The 24,019-nt window shown below is 41.8% G+C and overlaps 1 protein-coding gene and 1 long non-coding RNA gene across 3 annotated transcripts in view; one reads left to right on the forward strand and one right to left on the reverse strand.

Annotated features, from left to right (window-relative positions):
- The window catches only part of NUDT14 (nudix hydrolase 14), a 50,918-nt gene extending 47,923 nt beyond the window's left edge, over positions 1–2,995 (reverse strand). Inside the window, exon 1 of one of the 2 annotated variants that reach the window (XM_003206765.5) lies at positions 2,772–2,995. In XM_003206765.5, coding sequence (XP_003206813.1) covers positions 2,772–2,852 — 81 coding nt within the window. In that variant the 5' untranslated portion in view covers positions 2,853–2,995. Of the gene's footprint in view, positions 1–2,347; positions 2,601–2,771 lie in introns of those variants that run through there. The other variant, XM_010712001.4, reaches the window with a different exon arrangement.
- LOC146544353 (uncharacterized) lies at positions 2,666–4,250 on the forward strand. The gene is made up of 2 exons (XR_014883770.1): positions 2,666–2,777; positions 3,201–4,250. It is a non-coding gene; the product is annotated as an uncharacterized LOC146544353 (long non-coding RNA).
- Positions 4,251–24,019: the final 19,769 nt, after the last annotated feature.

A 24,019-nucleotide genomic window follows, 5' to 3' on the forward strand; every position in this document is an offset into this window, starting at 1 on the left:
CTCTTGAATAAATTATTTATGAAAAGCAAAAAAAGACTTCAATAGGAAAAAGTGAAAAGAGATTTACCACGGAGTTCCTGGTAGAGAAGCAAATTCTGTAGGTGATATATGTTTTAAAAAGGAGCCATTTTAGACAACAAATCAGTTTGCACTATGGGGGCAAGTACACACTAATAACAGCCAGATGCTATCCTGTATGTGAGTGAGGACAGAGTTTATGGCTGAAAATCTCAACTAGAAAGTGAAGTCCATTCCAAGGTGCTGGTAGATTTTTATTTTGAAACACAGTTTTAAACACAGCCCTCTGCATTGCGCCTATCCAAATCTGCCTACAGTTTGCTGATTTCTATGACTCCTTCACTGCGTTTCTGTTTCTACTTTTGCATTATATAAACATGGAACAAATCCAAGCTTTCAGAACACAGGCAAACTTAAGACCTGAGCACAAACCTAACAAGCTGTGTTTAACATGAAAGGAACCACCAGATTTGATTCAAAAGTACACACAACTCCGCTCCTGCATGCGTCCACAGATCCTTGTCTGAACACCCTGATGCTCAGCAAAACATTGAGCTGGATGAAATATCCAATCTTCTGGCCTACAGTTCTGCCTGCTGGTCAGGAGCGCTTTGCACATACAGAAGCCTTCCAAGTCTTTGGTTCCACTTGACGAGGTTTGACACAATCACCTTCAGCACTGGTAACCTATAGAAGCTAACAGCCTTACCCCTCAGCATTTCTTATTTAACCCCCCTATGGATCACCTTCTGGTATCCTGCACATTTCTGGCAGTCCGCAAACTCACTGGAGCAACGGTAGTTTACAGCTCAGCGGGATGCACGTTTAATGGATACAAACAGACTTGGAGGATAAACTGTGATATAAATCGTCCGTATCTAAATTTATATTTAACCGCTGAAGAGCTCATTGTTTTAGCCATAGTGATGGGATCAAAATTATCTCCACGTAAGTAGTGCAATTTGTAGATGAAGTATGTAAGAATCCATGCAAAGGCTTAATTGTTCTTGAATTTTTGGAAATAAAGTGACATATTGTTTGTAACAATTCGTAATAGATTTTAAAATCATAGAATCATAAAATGGCCTGGATTGAAAAGGACCTCAAAGACCATCTGGTTTCAACCCCCCTGCTATGGGCAGGGTCACCAACCGCTCCACCAGGCTGCCCAGAGCCACATCCAGCCTGGCCTTGAATGCCTCCAGGGCCAGGGCATCCACAAAATGACAATCTGTAAGGACAAAAGTATCCTTCATCAGAATTAAACAAACACAAAAATATGCATCAGTAAATCTTCTTCAGACTACAATGAATTTTAGGGGACACATCACATTTTGTGAAACAGTATCTGAAAGACCACTTCAAGCCTTCCAATTACAGCAAGATCCCATGCATTTCATTAACTAAGTATGCAAACTGGTTTCAGTTTTCCCAGTGTAACAAATGCTATTATTTAAACTTTCCTCATTTAGATGATTCCACTTGTTCAAAAAGACTTTAGACACTTAAGTGTTTACGCATTTCCTGAGGTTTTCAGCAGGCCTAAACACCTTTTACACAATTAGTCAAATGACTAAAAATATCCAGCATTTTTCTTTGGTTAGTAAGTCAGTTTTTACATGAAAAATTGTGCTTTTAATAAACTTAGGGCCTGTCTCCCAGGTCAGGTGTGGGCAGTTGCGTGCTGTTCAGCATATGCTCTTAGGAGGCTGGGCCCAAGCTAGATTTTGTACAAACACCATATAAACCTCCATCATCCACCTTCGTTTCAAAATAGTGCTGAGGCCAACAGAAACAATCTCTACCCTCAATCAGCCCCCAAACATCCACCCCTAACCACCAGATTATCACCTCTCCTTTGCTAGCATAAACACTTGAATTGGAGATCTAGGTTTAGGTCAAAAATTATTTCCTTTTTGACCAATTAGGCCTGACTTGGAGCAGGTCCCTGACCCAGCTGCACAGACCCTTGTAAAAGGAGGAGAGAGGAAGAGTAGCAGCAAGACAGCAGAAAATGCAAGTGTACTTCTTTTGGTGGCAATGCCATTCCTTCTCAAACCACAGCATATGAACAAACACATCGTTGTTTCTCAACATGCTCAACCCGTCTGAGGCACTTGTACTCAATTAAATGTAATTTTGTAATAGTTTCATACATTTTAATTGAATCCCATTTTCTAAGTAAATACAGCATGACTCAGAAATGAAAATAAAACTAATAAGTGCCATTTACACACTAACCCAACAAAAATTCAGAGTATGAAAGAACATTCTTCAAGTTTCCTTCCGATAATCTAAAAAGAAATAACTAATTCAGTGTCAAACTTACAGCTTTTTTGCATATCAATTTAATTATCCCAACCAACGAGCAGAGCAACCTGCTGTGGGGAACCTGCCTTAGTAAAGGCTGGGCTAGATGATCCCCAGAGGTCTCTTCCAACATCTCTGATTCTGCGATTCTTTAAGGAAACTACATATAAAATAAAAAAACAACACTGAAAAGAAACCAGCTTGGCTGTAGCCTGAGCCCCCGCGCAACCTTCCTTGCACTGTGACGCCGCCAAGATGGCGGGGGCGGCGCTGGGAGGAGTGCGGGGACAGCACAGGGACCCGCCGCCCGCCTGCCCTTCCCCGCCGCTCTCCCGCCCCTTTCGTCAGCCGCCGGCTTCGGCGGAGGGAAGGGGCGGAGGGACGTGGAGGAAGACGCTGGGCGGGCGAGCCGCTAGTGGGTATTCGCTCCCTCGCTCGCTCACCTGCCGGTAGGTGAGGCGGAAAGGCCGCAGGTAGAGAGAGGACGTGCAGGGTTGGAGCGCCAGCTCCTCAATGGCGTCCATCCCGCTGAGGGCGGCAGCCGCCAGGAGGAAGAGGAAGAGGAGGAAGGGCAGAGGCGCGCGCAGCCGCTGCGGACCGGGCGAGGCAGGGCCTGGGTGCGGGCACGGCTCGGGGCCGCAGCTCCGTTCGTTCAGCAGCAGTGACGCAAGGACACGGCGCCTGCCTTCTCTGAGAGGAGCTGAAATGCCGGCTTTCTCCCCAAAAAGGGGGCGAGGCAGAGGCGCGGAGGGGCCTTTTTAGGTTTACCCTGTGCAGAAACACCTATATGTGAGGCTGCTTTCTCGAAAGCGAACGTTTGCAGTCTGTTAGCTATTTCTACATGTTAAGCTAACGTCAGTGCTGTGCTCCAGTTCTAAACAGAAACCAGAGATGTGACGTCAGTGCTGAGTTTTGCCTGAATTTCATTCTGATCCTGGCTGCACGTTCGGCTCTGCCAGATGAGGACCTGGATGTTAAAGGACAGTCCCGTCTGCCTGCATGCCTTGCTCAGGAGAGACCTGATGGCTCTGTACAGCTCTGTGAAAGGAGTGTAGTGAGGTGGGAGTCAGCCCCTTTTCCCAGGTAACTGACAGGATGAGAGGTAACGACATCAAATTGCACCAAGGGTGGCTCGTAGAATCATTAAGGTTGGAAAAGACCACTAAGATAATCAGTCCAACCCCATCCTACCCCAGCCATGGCCACTGCCGTGTCACTCAGTGTTACATCTCCACAGTTCTTGAACACCTCCAGGGGTGGTGACCCCATCACCTTCCTTCCAGTGCTTTAGCTGCCATATAAATCAAATTATTTTATGAATACATTAACTATGCTGGGAATAACCTGCAATTCTTCCCATCCTTTTTTTTTCTCTTCTAATCTCTTCCCACTGCATCATTAATAAGTTTATTATCCCTTAATGTGGTGGTGAGAGTCTTAACAATATGGCTAAAAAGAAGATAACTAGCAATTACAAAACTCAGAAGTGAGGCAGCGCTTACATTGCAGAACGCCTGTTGTCAGCTCTGATAATGCAAGTGACAAAATAGTGTGTTTTGTGGAACCAAAAAGTAGTGTCTTTTAAGAGAAATATTTGTAAAACTTTCATGACAAGTAGGCAGCTGAAGGTATTTTATTAGCTGACTATTTGAAAGTATTGGTGTGACTGTTTGCATCGCTGGATGTATCCCCGTATTTCTGTTTTTCTCACAGTGATCTTGAGGTCATTCAGAGCTCCTGGGAACTTAAGCTATATTTTGCTATTAAATTATTTTAAGTCTTCCAAGACCAATTTAAGTATAAACACAGTTTCCGTGCACAGCAAGTTTACAGTATCTCTGTTTGCTTATGTTAAAAGTTACCGGGTACCCAGGTCGGCTCAGCCAGTTAGATTGCCCTCTTCAATAAACATTCTGACACCACTTTGAGGTTTTGAGTGTGCGTATGTTTTTGGGAACGTGTCATAGCATGTGATGAATTGCATATTCCATTCTTATTCTTAGGTGGGAAGCTTTTGGGGTTGCGCATGTCACAGACCTGGTCTTGCTAATGTACCTGCAGTTGTAATTGGAAGTAGACTTCTGTATCAGATGGTGTTGTGAGCAGACAGCTGAACTAAGGGCATAACAGTAAGTTTGAGGAGCTAGCTTAGTGCTATTTTACAGGTGAAATCCGAGTGAGAATAAATAGGAAAATATGCTCTGCGGTGAAGCTAGTATTGAGCAACTGGATAAGAATTTTGTTACAATTAATGGCTAGATACTGCTTGCAGCAAGTCCAAGAACAATCCTGGGAAGGAAATGCCCCTCTGCTCCCACCTGCTCCCATGGACAAAGGGGAATAACATATTGTTGAATGGGCGAGGTGTACTTCTGCTTTCTTGTTTCCTTGCACTACTTTTGTACCTTGACTGCAGCACAGTGACTGTGACTTGGATGTAACTGCACTGACTTCACAACACCCAACAAATGCAGAGATGCTACATGGCAGCTTGGCTCTGGGGCCAGGGGTGCTCTGTTCACACAGTGCACACAAAGTTCCACCAGAGCAGACGTGCCCACCATGTCCTCACCACTTTTGCTGGTGTAACTTGATTCCAAAGAACATTGGGAGGCATTTGCTCAGTGCTGCCCCATATGGATTTATTACTCCAGATCACTATCAGCTTGCAGATCTCTGTACCATGTTGTGTGTTACTAGACATGTCCACATGTCTGTTCCTGTTTCAAAGCTGTTCCTATTTTAAGGTGGTTTCATTCCTCCAGAAACGTGAAAATGGGCATTCATAATTCCAAGGTAATCAAGTGCTGTGTTCGTGTCTATTACTTACAGAGATGGTTCTGATACTTAAGCAGATGTTTAACTGCTTGCAAAGTCCTTTGGTTTCAATTAGCAATTCTCCATAAATATCATTTACATTTATATGATATTGTCACTAGATTATCAGTTCCCACACTTCTTACATCCTGGATGACTCTTTGCTATCGCAGTTTCTTTGCAGATCACTATCCATTTTTACCACTACACTCCTAATTGAAATAGATACAGATAATATGCTTCCAAAACCAATTGCCTTGTTCCATCTCATCTTCCTTCCTAAGTGTTACTGTTTATTTGACTCCCAAAAAACAAGAAGGCGTCAGAATGACAGGTTGCCTTTCATGGCAGCACATGTATTGCTTTTTTTTTCCTCAGAAAGGATTTCTGTGTTATGTCTTTTCGGAGACTTTCAAAGCAAGGCTGGATCAGGACCTGGGCAACCTGATCTAGCTGTGCATGTCCCTGTTCATTGCAGGGGAGTTGGAACTAGATGACCATTAAAAGTGCCTTCCAACTCTAAGGGTTCTGTGATTCTAAATGCCATATGTAATGTTGTCATGAGTGGTGATCTGGACCTGCTTGTATCCTGTTGTAAGTTACTAAAATATAGATGTTTTGTGTAACTCTTATTACCAGCAAAATTTCCCAGCAATTTTTTGGTGTTGTTTTAAAAAAATTTCCTTGAGCTTCAATTTTCTTTGCAGACACAGAGCTTCCCTTCCCCTGAAACACACATAGATGCACACTCTGTGGGTATGTACTTTGTAGAGGGTTGAGTTGTATCCTTGTTAGCTTGTTTTATGCTGTTTACTTTAGGACACAACTGGGAATGTTTCCTCCACAAGTTTGCTGCTGCAGCCCCACTGTTTCTCATGTGCAGAGGGGAATGTCCCTGCTGAAGCTTAGCAAAGTGCCTGAGCTGCTGGGTTCATTCATGTACAGTTAGGCAGCACATTTCCTGCAGTGATTTCTGTACATGACTGTGTGTGCATGCTTTTAAATTCAATCTGTCTTCATCAGGCTTACCTTCTCCTTGGCAAACCACTGCTCATGAACAAAATCACCGAGTCCAGAGCTTTCCTTATCTCCAGATATTGCAGGATATCATTATTGTCTTGTGTTTCTTTTGATGTGTGTGAGTACTCTAGTTAAAGATACTGCAAGTATGAAAGCCTCAGCAGTTAGAGGCTCACTGACTTGCCATTCTCAGCTTTCATTTTTAAAAGTTATTTGTAACCATCATGGTTACAGGAAAAAAAAACAAGGAAATGTAATCTACACCAGAATTTGTGAGCTGCTAAGCTCAGGTCCTGTGCCGAGGAGATGCCACCAATTTAGTAGCAAGGCTTTGATGTTAGGGGAACACGTAACCTAAGTCCCCAGCGAGAGGCAGAAGGAAGCCAGCAGAGCTGCCAAAAGATGGGTAAAAGATCCAAAATCCAGCAAGATTTGTAATTTCATGTTAGAAATCCATATGGGTGACAGCATGAAAGCATGTCCTCTGCACGTGGGCCATCATCCTTGCATTGCCGCAGAGATGTTGTGAGTGGCTCTCTGGGGATAGGGTGCAGGTTCTTTCTATAATGAAGTGGCTGTTCTGAAGTTTGCCTTTAAAGTTTACCCCCTGGGCTCCTGCAGAAAAGCAAGCCTGAAACTGCCAATATCTCGCTTTTAATTATTACTCAGTTCTGGGGCATAACCACCCTGGTTACATTCATGAAAGTCAGGATCGTGCTTATGCAATTCTTCTGGCATTTTAAATGGAGCCCTAGAGAAATTTTTATTTTATTTTAGTAGTAACTTATCTGAGGGACTTATTTTTGGTGTTGTTTTAAATGATTTACATTTACGTTTCTAAATATAAAATCAGAGGTCCACACTACGGCACGTAACAGTATGTTCCAACAATTTTATTTACCATCAGTTGGTTCAGAGTTGCTTTAATCACATGAGTAGCTTCAGTCAGAAGGACTCAGAGTAATTATTCATGTGTGGGTTTGCAGAATTTGGTTCATAAGGACTGACAGCATGAGCGAGACAGGAACGGTGTGTGGTATTGCTGGTGTGCACCACTCTGAGTTATGGGAATGTTTTGGTTTGTTTCCCTTAGATCTTTTCATTGGCTTCTGCGTGTTTTGAGAAAATCAAACTGAGTCTCTTTGAGTGAGAAATGACCATCTTTACTTTGCAAAGCCAAGTACTGTCTTGTGGGTATAGTGAAAAGCTCACCTGTTTCAACTAGAATAGTGTCATTTTTCAGAAGAGCTGGAATTTAGCCATCCACCCTGGGAAATGAAGGGCTCATACAATGCCTTGGGTTGTACTAAATACTGTAAAAAATACATAATTGAAATATCAGTACAATTACAGATACAGGTATCATGACATGTTACATTGATTTCTAAAAATAGTGGAGGAAAAAGAGCTCTTCCACATAAATATGTAACTTATGTAGCTAATATGTCAATAAGGCAGTTCATAAGGTATTCGTAACAAAATATGACAAGTTGCAATATGGTATAACATAGAGAGAAGGAGGTGAGAACATTGGAAGTAAATTCTGATTTCTAGCTTTTCAGCTGGGGGAAGAACAAACACATCGCCTGTGGAAAAAATCAGAAACAATATGTATGCAAAATTCAGATGCTTTTTAATTATTTTAATTACTATCCAACAAATGTTGCCTACAGCTAGCGGAGTGAAAATGATTACAGGGAAGACTTTGATTTTTCAATAAGCTCCTCTCTCTAATGAGGGAATAAAAGAAAACGATAACACCTTGTCTTTGTGTTGCAGTACCATGCACAGTTATAATCTGGGTCTCATTATGCTAGAAGTACAGGTAGAAAAATAGTGAATTTCCCTAAAGAGCTACAAACTAGTTTATACAAAGAAACAAACAAGACTAATACAAAGTAATAAGGAACAGCTGAAGAAAGGCAAAAGAATAAGAAATCTGCTTTTCTTTGGCCAATATGTGTGCAAGAGAGCTGAAAGGAGAAAAGTATGTCGATTTCTCAAGGAATCTTGATGTTCCAGTTGTTTGAAATAGTAAAAAGGACTGGAGCCCGACTGGCTGAATGCTTGAGTGTTGGCCCTGGCTCCAGCCATGACCCGGCTATCTCAGAGCTCTCCAATCCCCATGACGCTGAGCCTGGTAGCCTGCCTTGGACTGCAGGCAGTAAAAGCCTGTGGGTCTTTATCTTCAGGCAGTTTGCCTAGCAAGATTTGCTGAAGCTGTGGGAGCTGGAAGCCCTGCTCCTCAGGAGACTACCAGCTGGGCTGCTCAGAAGCCGGGGGCTGGCGCAGCTCCAAGGGAAGCTTGCATGTTTTCCAGAGGAATTTAATTGAATACTTGTCTCTATGAAACGTTTCTGTCCAGTAAATTCAGATGTTCCAAAGGAGAAAAATATAGTTGGAGAGTTGTTTTCCACCAGATGTAGGGAGCAAGTACCTGGCTTTTATTTTGACGTATTTCAATATAAGTGTATATCTGATTTATGAGATAGGATGGTAAGAAGCCACAACTGGCCATTTTCCTGCCTCTTCTTCATTAAGCGTGCAGTATTATTTTCATATTTATTTGTATTGCAGTAGTGCTTAGGAATCCACAAGTTTATTGTACTCATCAATATCAGAACAAAACAGCCTGGATGCTTTTAAAGATTCTTGTGGTTAGAAGCAAGCTGGAGGAGGACTCTGAGGAAGGATGGGCTAAGCTCTGCACAACCTAATTCAAGGGAGTGTAGCTTTCATCAAGGAGAGTGAGTGCTTGAAGGACAGCACAGAAAGGAGAGCACCACAGTAGTGGAGGAGGTGGGAAGCAGGATTTAGGTGCACAACTTAAAGTCAGGAATCAAGTAGGGGGTCAAGTTGATTGAGTTCGGGTGGCTTAGCAATGAACCTGGAAGCAGCTGAGCTGAACTGTTGTTGAGAGCTCACTGAGAAGGTGGAGACCGGTCCACTGTAATATGAAGGGCTGTCTAAGAAAGAAGGTTCTGAAAAATTAAATCCGAGGCATTTTAAATTGGACCCTCAAAACTGTTGGCATTGACATTTCCTAGCTTTTGAGTGCTTGACTTTGAAATCCTGGCAGTGTTTTTTTTTGTAATAAATATTGTGCGTTTAGACAATAGCAATTCTTTAGTTCTAATTCAGCACAAAAACAACCAAAAGCAAATGCACAAAAATTGAAGAAGAGCTGCACATTTTTAATTTGTGAATCATTTGGATTTGTTATTTTGTAGTATAACCTTAGAGGCCACAGAAAACGTAACCAGTGCATTTCAGTCGGAGATTTGGGCATTAGCATGCTCACAGCAAAAGCAAGCCCACAGATATCCATCCCTAATCTCTGCTGATCTCCTGACGCAGTCTGTTTTCACCTTCCTTTCACCATGCTCCCTCTCTTAACGCCTCTTCCTTGCCTGCAGACTCTTCATTAGAAAGCTCGCAGAATGGAAGGAGGTATGAGTATTGCAAACTGAGAGGTGTCAAGACAGTGCAAAGTCACTGTTTGGCCACATGCTGAATAAGTCACTGGGGGCACTGAGATCTGAAGCTATGCAGGGGATGTCATTGGTTCTAAATCTGTAGAGAGCTATTTGTTATATTTTTTAGTTGCTGAGTTTAGATTTTAGACTCTCATAACTGGGTAAGCTGAGTGAATAAAATGCCATCCTTCATGAAGATCAGGAATTATATATTGTTTTAACTAGAGTGCTCGACAATAACTACTACAGATTTCTGCTTGGTATTTTAAAGACACACAGTCCATGTATGCAAATATATCTGCATGAGAGATTGCTGTGACTTAGAGCCAATCTTTGGCAGAAACAATAGAACAGACTCATAAACAGGTGGTTCTCATCACTGGACGCATAATGCTGTATGTATGCATTTAGCCTTTTCTCTAACGCCCTTATCCTGTAGAGAATGTGGTTCTTTATGGCCATAAAATGGAAGTATTTGCTGGCGAAGGTGACAAAGTACGTAGTTCCCTGCAGCATCCCACTCAGTACCAGGATAAATATCTCTCAGTTGTCGGGTAAACCAGCAGCGCATGAGCTAAGGCAGCATTGCTCTTTTGTGTACCTAAGAAGGAAAATATATTTACAGCAAATGTGGATGTTCTGTTCTTCATTTATGTGTGACGAAATTCTAATCTCTCTCAGTCTGCCATAAATCCAAAATAACCAACTGAAGTCAGTGCAGTTCCTGGAGATTTGTGCTACTGTAAATGAGAACAGAACGGAGAATTTTTTTATTTTTTTTTCTCTCTCTGGTAACAGTGAGAAGAAAAGCTGCAATGTCAGCCTGGCTTTTTTTTATTCCTTTGCTCACGTCATAAAATGGACATCATTTAAACCTCCTTTTTTTTTTTTTTTAACTATATATTTGGAATGTAGCAGAAGGAGAGCCTTGATGGTTTCTTATTTTACAGGAATATAAACATTAAAAGTCATTTTTCTTTTACACATGAGTTAGGAAGCATAATTTACTTGAAAGAGCCCCATTATATACTCAGTACTTTATTTGTTTATCTAATTGAATAGAAGAGCATTTACTGCAGTTTCAAAGTTAAGCCAATAAACATTTGTCTTTGTATTGCGGCAGCAATGTTTGACAACTGGATTGGGCAGCACCCATTTTAACTTCAGTTTATTTTATAGTATTGATGAAGCAAAACTCCCTTGCTTGCACAGTTTCCACAAGTTGGATATTTGGCAAAAGATGCTGAAAGCCTTTCTTACAAGCTGCCAGTGTTACCTCGTCCTTGTTTCCAACACCACCTCACAACTTTGTATTTTTTGCTTCCCATATCCCTGGGCACATCCTTTGTGCAAAAAGGCACAAATAAGGAGCAAGGTTTTAAAAGCACTTACAACGCCTCATTTCTCTTAAAGTTTAATTTTCACTGTCGGTTGACAAAGCTGTTGGCACTCTTAGACGTAAAAATATTTGAGAATACTGTGTAGTTTTTTGAATCACTGTATAAATGGCATCCTGAATTGTGCAGTCTGTATCGAATAGCTTCTGGAACATCTCCCCTAATCAGTTCCTTTTGGGAGCAGGATAACCACTTCCCTTCTGAAGCAGTGTCAGTGCCCTCCCCGCATGGGACTACAGATGGGATCTTTGTTACAGAGGCATGAGATCAATTCCTGATTCCAGGCCGTGTAGTAAGTGCATTCCTGACTGAATGTTACATCGTTTTTATTTTCCTGGGACAGCATTGCACTTTGTCTCCTCACTGAAAGAGCTATGTTCATTAGATACAGGAAGTCCTGCTAAACATCCATAACGTTACATCAACAGCTGCTGGTAGGTCTTTGAATGCAGTGATCGGGGGAGAGTTTGCAAGAGATTTGGTACTTCTTTGCAGTGATTGTTTTCTTCAGTGGGCTTCAGAATCTAAATTTCTGTGAGGGGGGGGAAAAAAAAAGAAAAAAAAAAGGCAGTTAATCCTTAAGGTTGTGTAGAAAACTTTTAAAACATGCACCAGATGGGAATCAATGCAGTAGTGTCTGCAGGCGGACAGATACCCTGAAAAGCAGGCTGAAGGCTGACACTATTTGGATTAAAGGAAAAAGAGCTGCAAAGCAGTCATGCAACGTAGACACTGTCTATACGGTGTGGGGAATGGACAAATCTGCAGTGAGCCCTGTCACATTGTACATCGCTGATGGCTTTGATTTTCACTGTGGCTCAAAAGAGACTCAATTTTCTCTCCTGTTGATTTGTGCTCTCTTTGTTCTACATAGACAGTTCCCATTACTTGCTTTGGCAGTGCACATAGATAGCTGACTCAGTAATGGAACTGACTGGAAAAAAAGATTTACATCTATAGAAAATAACTTTGTATTTCTCTGCTTGTTTTCTGCACTTTCCAAGCAGGAACAACAGGCATTAGAAGTTCTGGGCAGAAGAAAAGCATTTTCTCCCAACAACAGATCACGAGTATTAAGTGATTATATGTTTGATTTCAACTGTTTCAATTTGAGTAAAAAACTTGTGTTGGGCTGGTAAGCAAAGTGGCTGCTTTAGGTGTAGTGATGAGAGAAGAGTCAGTTTACAATGCCTGGATGCAAAACTACGTACTAAATTATATCTTGCAGCTTCAAATCGGAATGAATACTCAGTGTACTCAGTGTCAGCAGTGAGTAGGGGATGTGGCTTCAGGGGATGATACATTACGTGGGCAGCAGAGATGATGTGGGCTTAGAGTATGTGGAGGCATCTTCACTCCTATCCCTTCTAACACAGGAAAATTTCATAATCGTAACAACTTGCTCAGAGAGAAACCTCTCCCTGTTGCGTATGGAGAACTGGTGACAACTAATGGCTAAGACAGGTAGGCAGCTGGTACCAGAATGGATAAAGCCCATGCAGAGCAATTGCCCTAAAGCACAGCGGAAGTAAACTATGCCTGGGTGCTTGGTAGCCCTAGGTTTCTGGTGCTTTTAATAATGCATGTGCAGGACCACACGTGGTACCATTTCCTTTAATATTAATAACCAGTGAGCCAGCAGAAGACAACAGGATTTTATGAAAATGAAATCTGATCCATTCATGCGTGGCTCTGGAACAAAGATGGAATCCCATATGTACTGCCATATATTACTTCAAGATACTTAAAACAAGCCACCTGTTCTCATGTTAACTACCTTGTACCTGGAGTTCAGTAACAGTCCATGCTGGTAGCAACACCTGCTGTAGTCTCCTGTGCAGGTGTAAGAGCAGGTCTTAGCTTCTGCTTACAAAATTATTGCAGTATTACCTGTGTATGCATGGTTTTTGCCTAATGCATCTTTACAGGGAGATGCTATATTACATCGCAGTAGCAAAAAACAGTGGTATAGTGTCCAGGCTTAAATGAGAAATAAAACATATGTTTCCACCAGTGGTTATGATTCACCAATAGGGTACAAGTTCCAAGAGAAACCATCTCATTTTGGCTGATAGTTGATGCTATATTTTTTGGAAGTTTGTGGACAACTCTGCAAATTCCACCAAGCGGTGGCTGTGTGGGGCTGTGTAAGGCACAGCAGATAAGGATTTACATGGGGAGAAAACACATTGGTTCCAGTACACTGCTGCCTCCCTTCTCCCCTTCCTCCACTCCTAGCACAGGATCTCAGGACAGCGCAGCACTGGTGTCTTTTCTACCTGCAGCTCAGTGACAACAGGAATGCTCTTCCAGCATGCAACAGGGTAGGATGTAGGAGATGGAGGACTTAGGTTTCATGTTTCTTCCTCTTCACCATTCTTCTTACCCCTTCTTCCCTTGGTTTTGGAGCATTAAGTTCTACTGGAAGGAAAGGGCAGGAGATCTGGCTTCAAAGGAGATGAACGTGTGAAAAGAGCAGGACTCTTCAGGCTGTTGTTTCTGCCTGGTCGCAGATCACAAAGTCATCTCTGCTGTTCCAGATGCTATGTGCATATAAGACAAGATGCTTGCGGCCCTACAATATTGTTCATGTCCACTGTCAGCCACCAGTATTAAAAACGTAACACTTGAGCCCCGAAGTCCTGGAGATTGGCCATGCTATAATGAGAATTCAAAATAAATAAATAAGCATTTCAGTTTTTCTGTGAATCTTTTAAGACTTTTATGTTTTCTTGTGCAAACTTGAAGGCTGGGAGTGAATTATTTAGGTAAAGATAAGTTTTCCCCATGTTCATGCTTTTTTGTCATGATATATTTGGATGTCCATTGTAGGAGCTGGGAATTTAAGGAAACCTATCGGAAAGCTTGCGATGATATCCTTAAAACTTACAGCACTGGATACTATTGTACTAGAGAATGGGACTGCTGTGAGACTGAATATAAAGTCCTGGATTTAGTTGCACAAGTAGTATTAGCAAGCGCCTGCGGGTGTTTAATAAAGCTAGATTTCCACCTTCCATCCTGCAGGTTTAGTCATAGCAGCATGTTTTGCAGCTCCCACTCCATGCAAGCAGTATGGGTTAGTAACAGTGATGTTGTTGGTAGGAGTTGTAGAAGAGAGTAAGTCCCTTGCTGAAGAGAGTGTCGAACCCAATGCTATCAAGTTTGTTCTCTTGTGTCTCAGCAACTGAGCAGGAAAGTGTTAAATCTCCTCCAGCAAGGCTGTAAGGAGAGACTGCAGTCATCCTTACCTCCTAGGTCACGTGCAAACCAAGGAAAGGAGCAGATCCTCCAAATTAGGTCATCTGTTTGCTTCATTCTGAAAGATTTTTATTGAAGTGAAAAGTGCTGTCTGTTTCTTCTCCCAGACAGAAAACAAACATTGGCATCTAGAGTGGTAGGAGATGAATATTTGGTGCTGGGCAACTTGATTAAAGTGTATTCCTTGCAATGCGCGGTGCCTCCCTTATCCTGCCATTGTGTTCATACAAAAAAAAAAAAGAAAGAGGGTCTGCCCTTTCCCATTGAATAGTCACATTTTCCAAGTTCAGCCAAAACGGGTCTTATAAAAAGCTTTAAAAATAAGATGAACTTTGTCTTTTAGTAAGCCACTGAAGAAACTCTGAAATGAAAGCGATCTAGTGCATTTTGTGTATGGGAAAGCTGTTGTAGTCAGTGTTCTGGGTGATCTGCCAGAGTAGGAAGATAGTACTGATAGAAATGGTCGTGGGATGAATGTTACCTGAGCTTTACTTAGCTAACTAAAATTGAAGGTGAATTTTAATCGAAACACTGGGAAAGTTTATAGAGGAAGAAGTGATTTGCAGCAGACGAGAATGCATTTGTGTTGTTATATTTTTATCACTGCCATCACCAATATCAGCATCTACATTTATCTACCAGTGTACATTAAACCAGTGATCCACTGATGTAATTAACAGACATTATTAGCTGCAATAGCCTAATTCAATCAGCTTTAATGGAAGAATCTGAGAGTCTCTGCATCATGTTTGCTATTACCAAGAGACAGTTGCTCATGGGCATTCACCTGTGTGCAAAGTGGGCATGAAAGAAAGAAACAAAACAAAAAGAAAACCAGAGTTCTGAGTTAAGCTATGTCCTCAGCTCTGTTTTGTGGCACTTTTATATATTTTAAAGACTCAGTCACGGACTTTCCTATGTGTCTATACACTGAGTTTTACTGTACTGGTTCCACCACCACCAGACTAGGTAAACAAAGATGTGCCCAGGGAAAAACAGACGTGGTAACAAAGATGTGTGTTGCCAGCATAAATCTGGTTAGGTTAGTATGGGATTCCAGCAGCCAAAATAAAACAGTTTTACAGAGCCAAGAATTTTGAGATAGAGAGGGCTGGAGGAATTTGAAATATGCTACAGAAGTGGAAGGAACAGGACTTGGCAAAATCCTTGATCTCATTAGAGAAACAACAGGGCTCAGTAGCCAAACAACAGGGTGGTGTCAAAAGAGAGAGTGAGATGGCAAAAACCTTGGCAGGGACAACAGAGGATATCCAGGAAGGGCCGCCCGAGACCTGGGGCTGGATGGAGATGAGAAGATAGCACTAATATAATGCCACTGGCTCGGGGTTTAGGTTCTGTGTAACTGTAAATTCCTGACCTAAAATTCTTCTTTGGTACGATCAAGTGATCTCTACTGACTAAATAATCCTGAGAGCCAACAAAAGCACAACATTCTTGAGAAGTACATGATAAATACAATAACTGCACCTTCACCCATACTTACATACATGAGGGTTAAAAGGAGGGAGATAGTTTTGATTTGGTAATTTATATAACAGAAAAATGTTTTGTACTAGAATAATATTGAACAGTTACAATGAAGAATCTAATTCCTTGTGCTTAACTTCAGTACTGTACTGACAAATTTATTTTCAGGTTTTCTCTTTCTTAGCAATAATTGCATTCCTCATAGCTGAAATTTCTCTGTGTAACTTGCATCTAAGAAGCTGAACACATCAATGCTTGGCAAGAGAATGAGCCAAGTGGTGTGGATGTTTCCGTAGTCACCAGTTGCACACTAATGCATATTGATTGAGAGGAGAGTGGCACACATACCAATTCTTCAGCACAAAGTAAGATCTCTCATGCACTCAGCCAGCTTGGGGTTTTTGCTGTATGATTTTTGGTTTGAGCACCAAGTTCAATATGAAAAAGCCTGTACTTTCAGTTAATTAAAATTACACATTTTATCCAGGAACACATCAATAGATAGGCATGTAAAAGGCAGAGATTTTATCTCGCTCAAAGAGAACATGTGTTTGGTTGAATCTTGCTCTTTGAATTTGTGTTTGTGGCTGATTACCACTGTAATCAACAAAATATAAATCTCCCGCTCAGCACTCGCTGGATCCTGATGGTGCCAAGGGAGGAATTTTGCAGCAAGACCCCAACCCCTTGAGAGCATGGTGTACCTCTTATGCTGGAAATGCTGAAGCAGGGCTGAGTCAGGAGAGAGCAGCCTGCACTGCTCTGCCAGTGCCTGGTACCCCAAACCCAGAGCTGAGAGGTGCATGTGCCCCTGCAGGGCCCTGAGCCTGCCGTCGGGCGGAGACATGGCTGATGCCAAAGTATGCAAAGAATGGAAATGAAGGTTCTCCTAACTCTATACAACATACATTTAAGAAAAGAAAGAAAAGAAAAAAAGAAAAAGAAAAAAAAAGCCTAGATCTCTCATCAAAGTAAAATGTAATTAGGGGTATTATTGCATATTTTCTTAATTGGAACAGCTTGTGACAGAGAAGTATTTGGGAGGATTTCAAGCATGTTCTGCTCATGTGGAAGCACAGCTCGATGAGCCCATGTGCATGGAGCAGCTGAATGGCGAGCATCAGCAGGATGGCACGTCCATCCAAAGTGGTTTGTGTACAGAAATGTGTAGCTCTGGGCTTAGCATCGTAGAGTCACAGAATATGCCAAACTGGAAGGGACTCACAAGAGTCATCAAATCAAATTCCTCACATAGGATCCCCCAAAATTCAAACAGTATTTCTTAAACTATGGTCACAGTAAGGTGCCACTGCAATTTTTCTGGGCTGCTAGGCAATGTTGTGTCACATTCCCATGAGCACCGACCATGTTAATATATCAGAATGTATCTTAAATGAAATCTTTTCTCCAAAAGTATAAAGGAACAATCACAATGTTGCCCTGGCTTGCAGTTACTATTCCAAATTTGAAGGCAGTGGTGTCAATGAAAGCAGCGTGCAGTTATCCTGGAAAACCTTATTCCTGTGATACCCATCCATGGGAGTGAGGCAGCATCTCAAGCATGGGAGGAATTCCCACAGACAGAGCAATGGGGTGAGACCGGTAGCATGGACAGGATTCAGGCACATTTAGGGATGGATAGACAACAGGGGGGTGAAAGATGCCTTCGTTCTTCTTGTGCTATGGCCAGAGAGGCCATACCTTAGGGGATTGCTCGCAGTCTGGCTGAGAGCCAGGTATTAATTTCTCTGAGTTCCTGTGTGGGAGTAGGGAAAGAGAAGGAGAGTTGGGAAAGAAAATGAGATGAAGATGCTAACACAGCCTGCCACTGGGTTTCTTCTTGGACAGTACACCGCTCTCACAGCCCCAGAGTCAGTGTAGGATCAAGGCTGTGATATTTTATTCATACTGCTAATAATTTTCATATCTAATGATTATTAGGATACTCTTTTTTTTTTTTTTTTTTTTTTTCCCTTTAATACATCTCTTGGTGGAAAATGTGTGCAGCTGGAATGATTTAAAGCAGTGCATTGAAACCTATTGCCTGGCATTCAATAGTTAAGTTATGAAACATCGGACACTGGAGTAATAAAAACCTATTTACTTTGATCTTATAGTTAAAAAATGATTAAAGTATAGAATTGCATGTGCTGACATTAGACCTCCACCCACAAAGAGATTTAAAGCTGTCGGGGGAAAAAAGAAAGTTGAAAGACAGCTTAAGTGTAATAATTCAGAAATTGAGCTGCTTTTTAAATTTCAAAGATGGTCAGGATAAAGGGATTTTTATACCCTATTTGTTATACAAGGCCTAAGAACCTTATCCCAAGATATTTCCACTTGCATATTACCGAAAAGCTGATAATTGCTTGGCAGGTCAGAGAGCGGCGTTTCCGTATTTTCTGTTGAGCTGAACTCGGTGAATTTACAGCAGGATTTCTGCTTCCCCTCTTGGTACCTCCACCGAGCTCAGGGTGACCCCTGCCCTCCCTTCTGCTTGCATGCTGCAAATAGATGATGGAGCATTCGGTGATAAAGTTTGCAGGGATGAAAAGCTCTCTTCTTTTAATTGCATGCATATTGTCATCTCTTAGGCACATGAAATTACCTTGTGGAATTGCAATTATGAACTTATTACTGGTTTATCTAATTGTTAAAGAATACAGAGAAGTGTTGAGTTGGTTTTCTGGCCACTGTCCTGTAAACTGTGCCAGTGAAGGCACACCCTTACACCCCCACACAATCCTGACTTAACTCAGTAGGAACCCTTTGCTTTTTTATAATCATTCTGTAGCCAGAATAAAAGACATAAGAGAATATACTCATTTATGCTAGTAGAATTATGTCCACCCAGCCCAGTATGAAGAATCATTCTTTTATAACAATTGCTCTGATAGAGCAAAGTTAATGTTTGATCTTGAAGTGTCCTCAATCATTTTGATTCTCTGTCCAGTCACAGATCTGTAGCATTTTAAACAGTGCCCAGTGAAAGTAAAGACTTACTTATAGAACAACAACAACAATTCAGCCTTTCTCAATATCAAAATTTCAATATTGAATCTGGCTGTTAGGGTGGGCAAGAAGCTCATTTTTTCTCAGCCAGCTGGGATCCACTTTTCCATTTGAAGAGGTCGCAGACTGCAGGACAAGCTCCTGAAAGAGAAGTGTTGTCCTTGGGGAAGTGGCACTCGGCTTCCCCATGCACACAACAGAACCTTCCAACAACGCAGAGCGTCCCTCTTGCTGTTCCCTGATAGGGAATTTGTTTCTATCCTTATCAGTTGCAGGCTTATTTTCTGGGCAAACTTGGATGTTCACTCCTCCATGAGATGGAAAATGCTCCCTCAGACAGCAACCTAGCATGGGAAGACAGGGTTTGCCTCTTGGGAAGGCAGATGTATACCTCAGATCTTGGTCCCTTTGGAACACTGGTCTTTGAGGTCTTGAACTGGTTTTGGTTATCACTTAGCCCTAAGTTAGGCTTTACAACAACTGGCAGTGGTAACCCGAAAGTATGATGTCATAGGGGATGTGGTAGAGGTGCGTAAAACATGGATTAGAGTAAAATGCGGAAAAAAAGACACAGTTCCACAGAAAATCATAGCAGAGAATATCTCCATGTTGTGGTAAACTTCATCTGCACTGAAAAATATTACCTGGCTGTGGGAGTATGTCCACACACATTTATGGAGAATGGGACATTAAATCCCTTTGGGTTCCTCCAAAAATTCTCAGTCTGAGGTATTGAGTGTCTGAGTGCATTTCAGAGGACCAAGGTCTGGGGTTTTACAAGGGCATGATGGAAACTGATGCTTTTAAATGGTCAAATTTTCTATCCCAAATGCAAATAAAATGGCATCTTCAAGATAAAATAGCAAAGAACATCTTGAAACTTATATGTTAGAAATTAGTTATCTAGCTCACAGCAAATAACTATTTATAATTGCCTATTGGTGTACCTGACATCAGATGGTTGTACTGATAATATTAGAACAGTATCTGACAGTTTGGGAAAAACACATGGCAGGAGGTGGGAATGTTGATTTGTAGGCAACATTTGGAGGGGAAGGAGGGAGACAATGGCTAGGAATGTGCTTTACTTTTTAAGAAAGTGACGTTCTTACCACCAAAACAAAAACCCGAGAAAGAAAGCACATTCCAAAATGATATCATCGCATTCCTCTATATGGACAAACACACTTCACTGTAACTGCTGTTTCCTGCGTTTGTGATTTCCCTTGAAGAGTGTTTCAGTGAGAGATGTTTTCAGATAGGAAGAGAAACTCAGTTTTAATGTCCTGAGGAGCCTCTTGGCAAAGCCAGACCGTCTCCCTAAGGCCAAGACTACTGGCTTAAATAACAATGTCTGGGTTAGATAATACCCCAGCTTGTAAATTTGTGACATAGGTAGAAAGTAGCTTTTCCTTTCATCAGTGACACTTTATTGACAATCTGCGCACGTTCAGAGCCCCAGGTCTGTTTTCTGTCAGATACTTGAGGCTGAGCAATAGACCCAACATGAGACTTTTATTTGTTTTGCACTGAAAGAGTCTGCAAAATGTATTGGTTCCCAGGAGGGAACCACAGGAGGATGGCGAGGCTCAATGGTGTGCGTGCTGCAGTGACTCACTGAACGCAAACCGCTGCAATACCTGACCCAGGATGTGGTGATCCATCTTCAGGAGATTGCACCAAGCCATAGTTTCCAACCCGCCATCAACCACAAATTGAGACCACAGTGGTGTGCAGGAGCTCCTGCATGAATTTCTTCTGCCCTGGGTTACACCAGAGGTCAGATTATCAGATCACAAGATCATAACGGCTTCTCTGGCCTTCACACCTGTAGGATAACAAATGTGGGAGATGCAGTCATTGCCGAGACTCACTTTTCTACCACAGGAGAGGGTATTCAGGTTTAGGAAGCAGCGAGTGCACGAGCAGCCAATGCTCAGAATGAGGAGCTCTTCCACAGTTTATTATTAGCATCCTAAATCTGGCATTCAGACACTGCCGCTAACAGTGTGCAAATTTTGAGCACCTAATTCATTCCTTTCTCTTCCATTCTTTTTCCATTCCCTTGCCACACCACATATTTATCACCAATTTCAAATGCAAGTCCAGAGGAGCCTCTGTGGGTACGCTCCATGTCTGATACAATGAGATCTTGTTCTAAGTCAAGCTTACAGTGAAAACAATAATGCAAAATAACATTCATAAAAGGAATTACAGTTATTGAGACCTTTGCTCAGATTGATAACTCAGTCCTCATACCAAAGAAGTCAATTTCTGCAAGCAATACATCTTCACTGACGTCGTGGTCATGGTAAAATCTCACTCAGTTTCATGAGACTTTGATGAAGAGCCACCAACCACAGCAGAAACCCCACAGTCCAGCAAAGTGAACTGCCATGACAGAACTGGGTTAAGGAGACTTAAGGAGAAAGCCCCTTGCACCCTTTTCGATGCCATTCCCCTGCTGATTGCAGCTTAACTCTGGTTCCTATTCCGCTTTTATACAGTGTGTGATCCTCTCCATCCTTCTGCCCCCGGACTGACAGCTGCTCCTCCTGTCCTTGAAGTACGAAGGGAAACATATGACTGGCTTGTGGCTCTTCCTCTCCTCAAAGCGAGTGACAAGGTCACATGGCAGTTGCATGTTTCCTTTGTTATCCTTTTGTTTGAAGATAGAGGAGTTGCACCTGACTGGGACTGCAGAGGCATTCAATTAAACAAAGGCATTTTATTTTAGGAACTGTGTAATGAAGAGGAAACCATTAGACGATCTTCTCTTCCTTCGGGCAAGGAAAGCATTGACAAGTGCTATATTTAGTTGTGAACTACGCAACCTGCAAAAGGATTTCATCCAACTTATCAGGAAATGAATCCCCCTTCACTTCTAGCACCATGAACTTCAGGGAATGGAAGCAGCTCACACAGTGCTCAGTACTCTTGTTCCTAAATGCATTTGTATTAAAACCAAACTAAACTTAGTGCTGAGGTAGCCTAGGGCCCACGATAACTGAACTGGACTGGATACAGAACTGTGCATGAGAAATGGCATGTTCAGTGGAGCTAGCCCCAGTTATGGTGAGAGAGCCTTCCTGAGCTGAAGGACCTTGATGTGTTTATTTATTGCTGCTGATGAGTCATAAGACACATTAGAAGACAACTGGATTCTCAGATCCCAAAGGAAGTTTCCAAGGTAGTGTAGTAGAACGTAAACTGAACTAATTACAGCTAATTTTTATTTGTGACAGGAGAAAGCTTTTAACATCAAACCCTAATGTAGAGAAATGGGAGAATTTCCCTAAGCTACGTGCTTTGCTGCTGAGAAGGCAGAGCTTAGCAGATGGAGGAAGATAGAACTGATTTCCAATTTAGTCATTTAATGTTTTATGGTTCTTAAATTTAGCAGAGTAGGTCACTTTTCTGTGGTCTTTGCAAGACTTTCCTTTCTGAGGACTGATAAAAGGGATTCTGTAAAAATTAGCTACATATCATATAGCTACATATACAGGTTATCAGAATTGTCTCTTGTCCAAAAGAACAAGAGAGTCTGGTGCAAATTCTATGGCAGCTGCCCTTCCTACCAAACAAGCCTCAACATCCTCGCTCTGTCAAAACATCCTCTGAGCGCTGTGGCTTAGATTCAGGTCTGGCTGGGTCTGGCTCTTCAAGCACACGTGGGTGAGCAAGAGCAGAGGATGCAAGTAGTTCTTCCTTTCTTAATCTCTTTCCTGATGTTAACCATCTCCTGACTGAATGAGTAGGTTCTTGGCAGAGAAGAAAGTAAATGTGAGCCCTTTCTTCCCCATTCTGCCTATCGTTGAGACGTCGGTTATAAGATACTACCCAGCACTCATTATGGCACTCTTGTGGGGACTGCTCTGGCACCAGGCCATCAAGGCATATTGATGGCATCCCTGGATATCTACTTAAAGAAATATGGGAAAGTAAAATACATATTGATGGCATCCCAGGATATCTCCTTAAAGAAAACAGGATAGTAAAATACATCTCCACCCACATAGCACTGGGGAACAAGTGAGAGATGGATTCATTCCACACCCAAAAAAAGTATAGAGTACATTGAGTGACTTGTCTTTTGCTTCTATTGACTACTTAGAGATCTGGCTTGGACTCAGCAACCTGAGATCTAGGCAGAAAAAAAATGGGCAAAAGGAGTTGCACTCAGAAGACCAAGATGAGAACAATAGATGACTCCTCTTGGGACATGTTTCATCATATTCCTGGTGTAAAGTCAGTGTCCCAGGGCTAATTCCTTGAAGCATCTTGATCACCTTTGTACTGTCAAGTCCCATACAAGCTGAGGGGCCATTGGGTAAAGAATTAGAACGTGCCTAAAAGTTATCTTGGTTCCCATTTACACTGACATCACTATAGAGTAACTCTTCTAGTGCCAACAAGAGCTTCTCTTTATGTTGTTGACACTTAGAAATGAAACTTAGATAATGGCATGACACTTAGTGAAGGAAACACTGAGTGTGGGAGCTTCAATGAGCAGTTCCTAAACTGGTGAAATCCTAATAGGTAGTGAATGTATACAGTAGAAAAAAACAAAATACATGGATGATTCTATAAAAAATCAATAAGAAAAGCAGACTGGGCAGGGAATTTTGCCCAGCAGGGGTTCCCGGCAGGAAGGGAATCTTTATTTGGAGAAACATGATTTCATTGTGCCAATTGTAGCACTTTTTCTTATCTTGTGCTGTTGCACAAATGAAAAGAGGCGTCTGCAAGAAGGCCTAATAGGCCGGGGCTAATTTAGGTGTGACTGGGTATAAAAACACAATCATTTTAAAGCTAGGGCAAAGTACTGCCGGCGATCTGAGCTGCATATCTCAGGGTTTCAGTTGGCTCAGACCGACTTCCTGCCACTGTCCGCCATTATGTATCAGCAGGAAATTACACTTTTATGAGTGATTTACCTTTAAACAAACACTACTACACAAACAATATGGTATTGAATTTGGTGGTTTGCCTTTTAAGTATTATAGTGAAAGATTGTAACAGCTGTCTAAGCTGATAACTACTACCTAGGATAAGAATATTGTTGACTGAGTTATTAGTCGATTGTTCAACTAAATCTAGCTGCTTCTCTTTTAACTGTGTGACATTTACCGTTTCTTTAAACAATATAGTTCCTTGAAATACGAATGTAACTGGTTCCTTGGGTGGGAACTTTATGGGTCAAGAATTGTTTGGGAGATT

Source organism: Meleagris gallopavo, chromosome 5 (assembly GCF_905368555.1).
Source record: "Meleagris gallopavo chromosome 5, MGAL_WU_HG_1.1, whole genome shotgun sequence".
In the NCBI taxonomy this organism is placed as follows: Eukaryota; Metazoa; Chordata; class Aves; order Galliformes; family Phasianidae; genus Meleagris; species Meleagris gallopavo.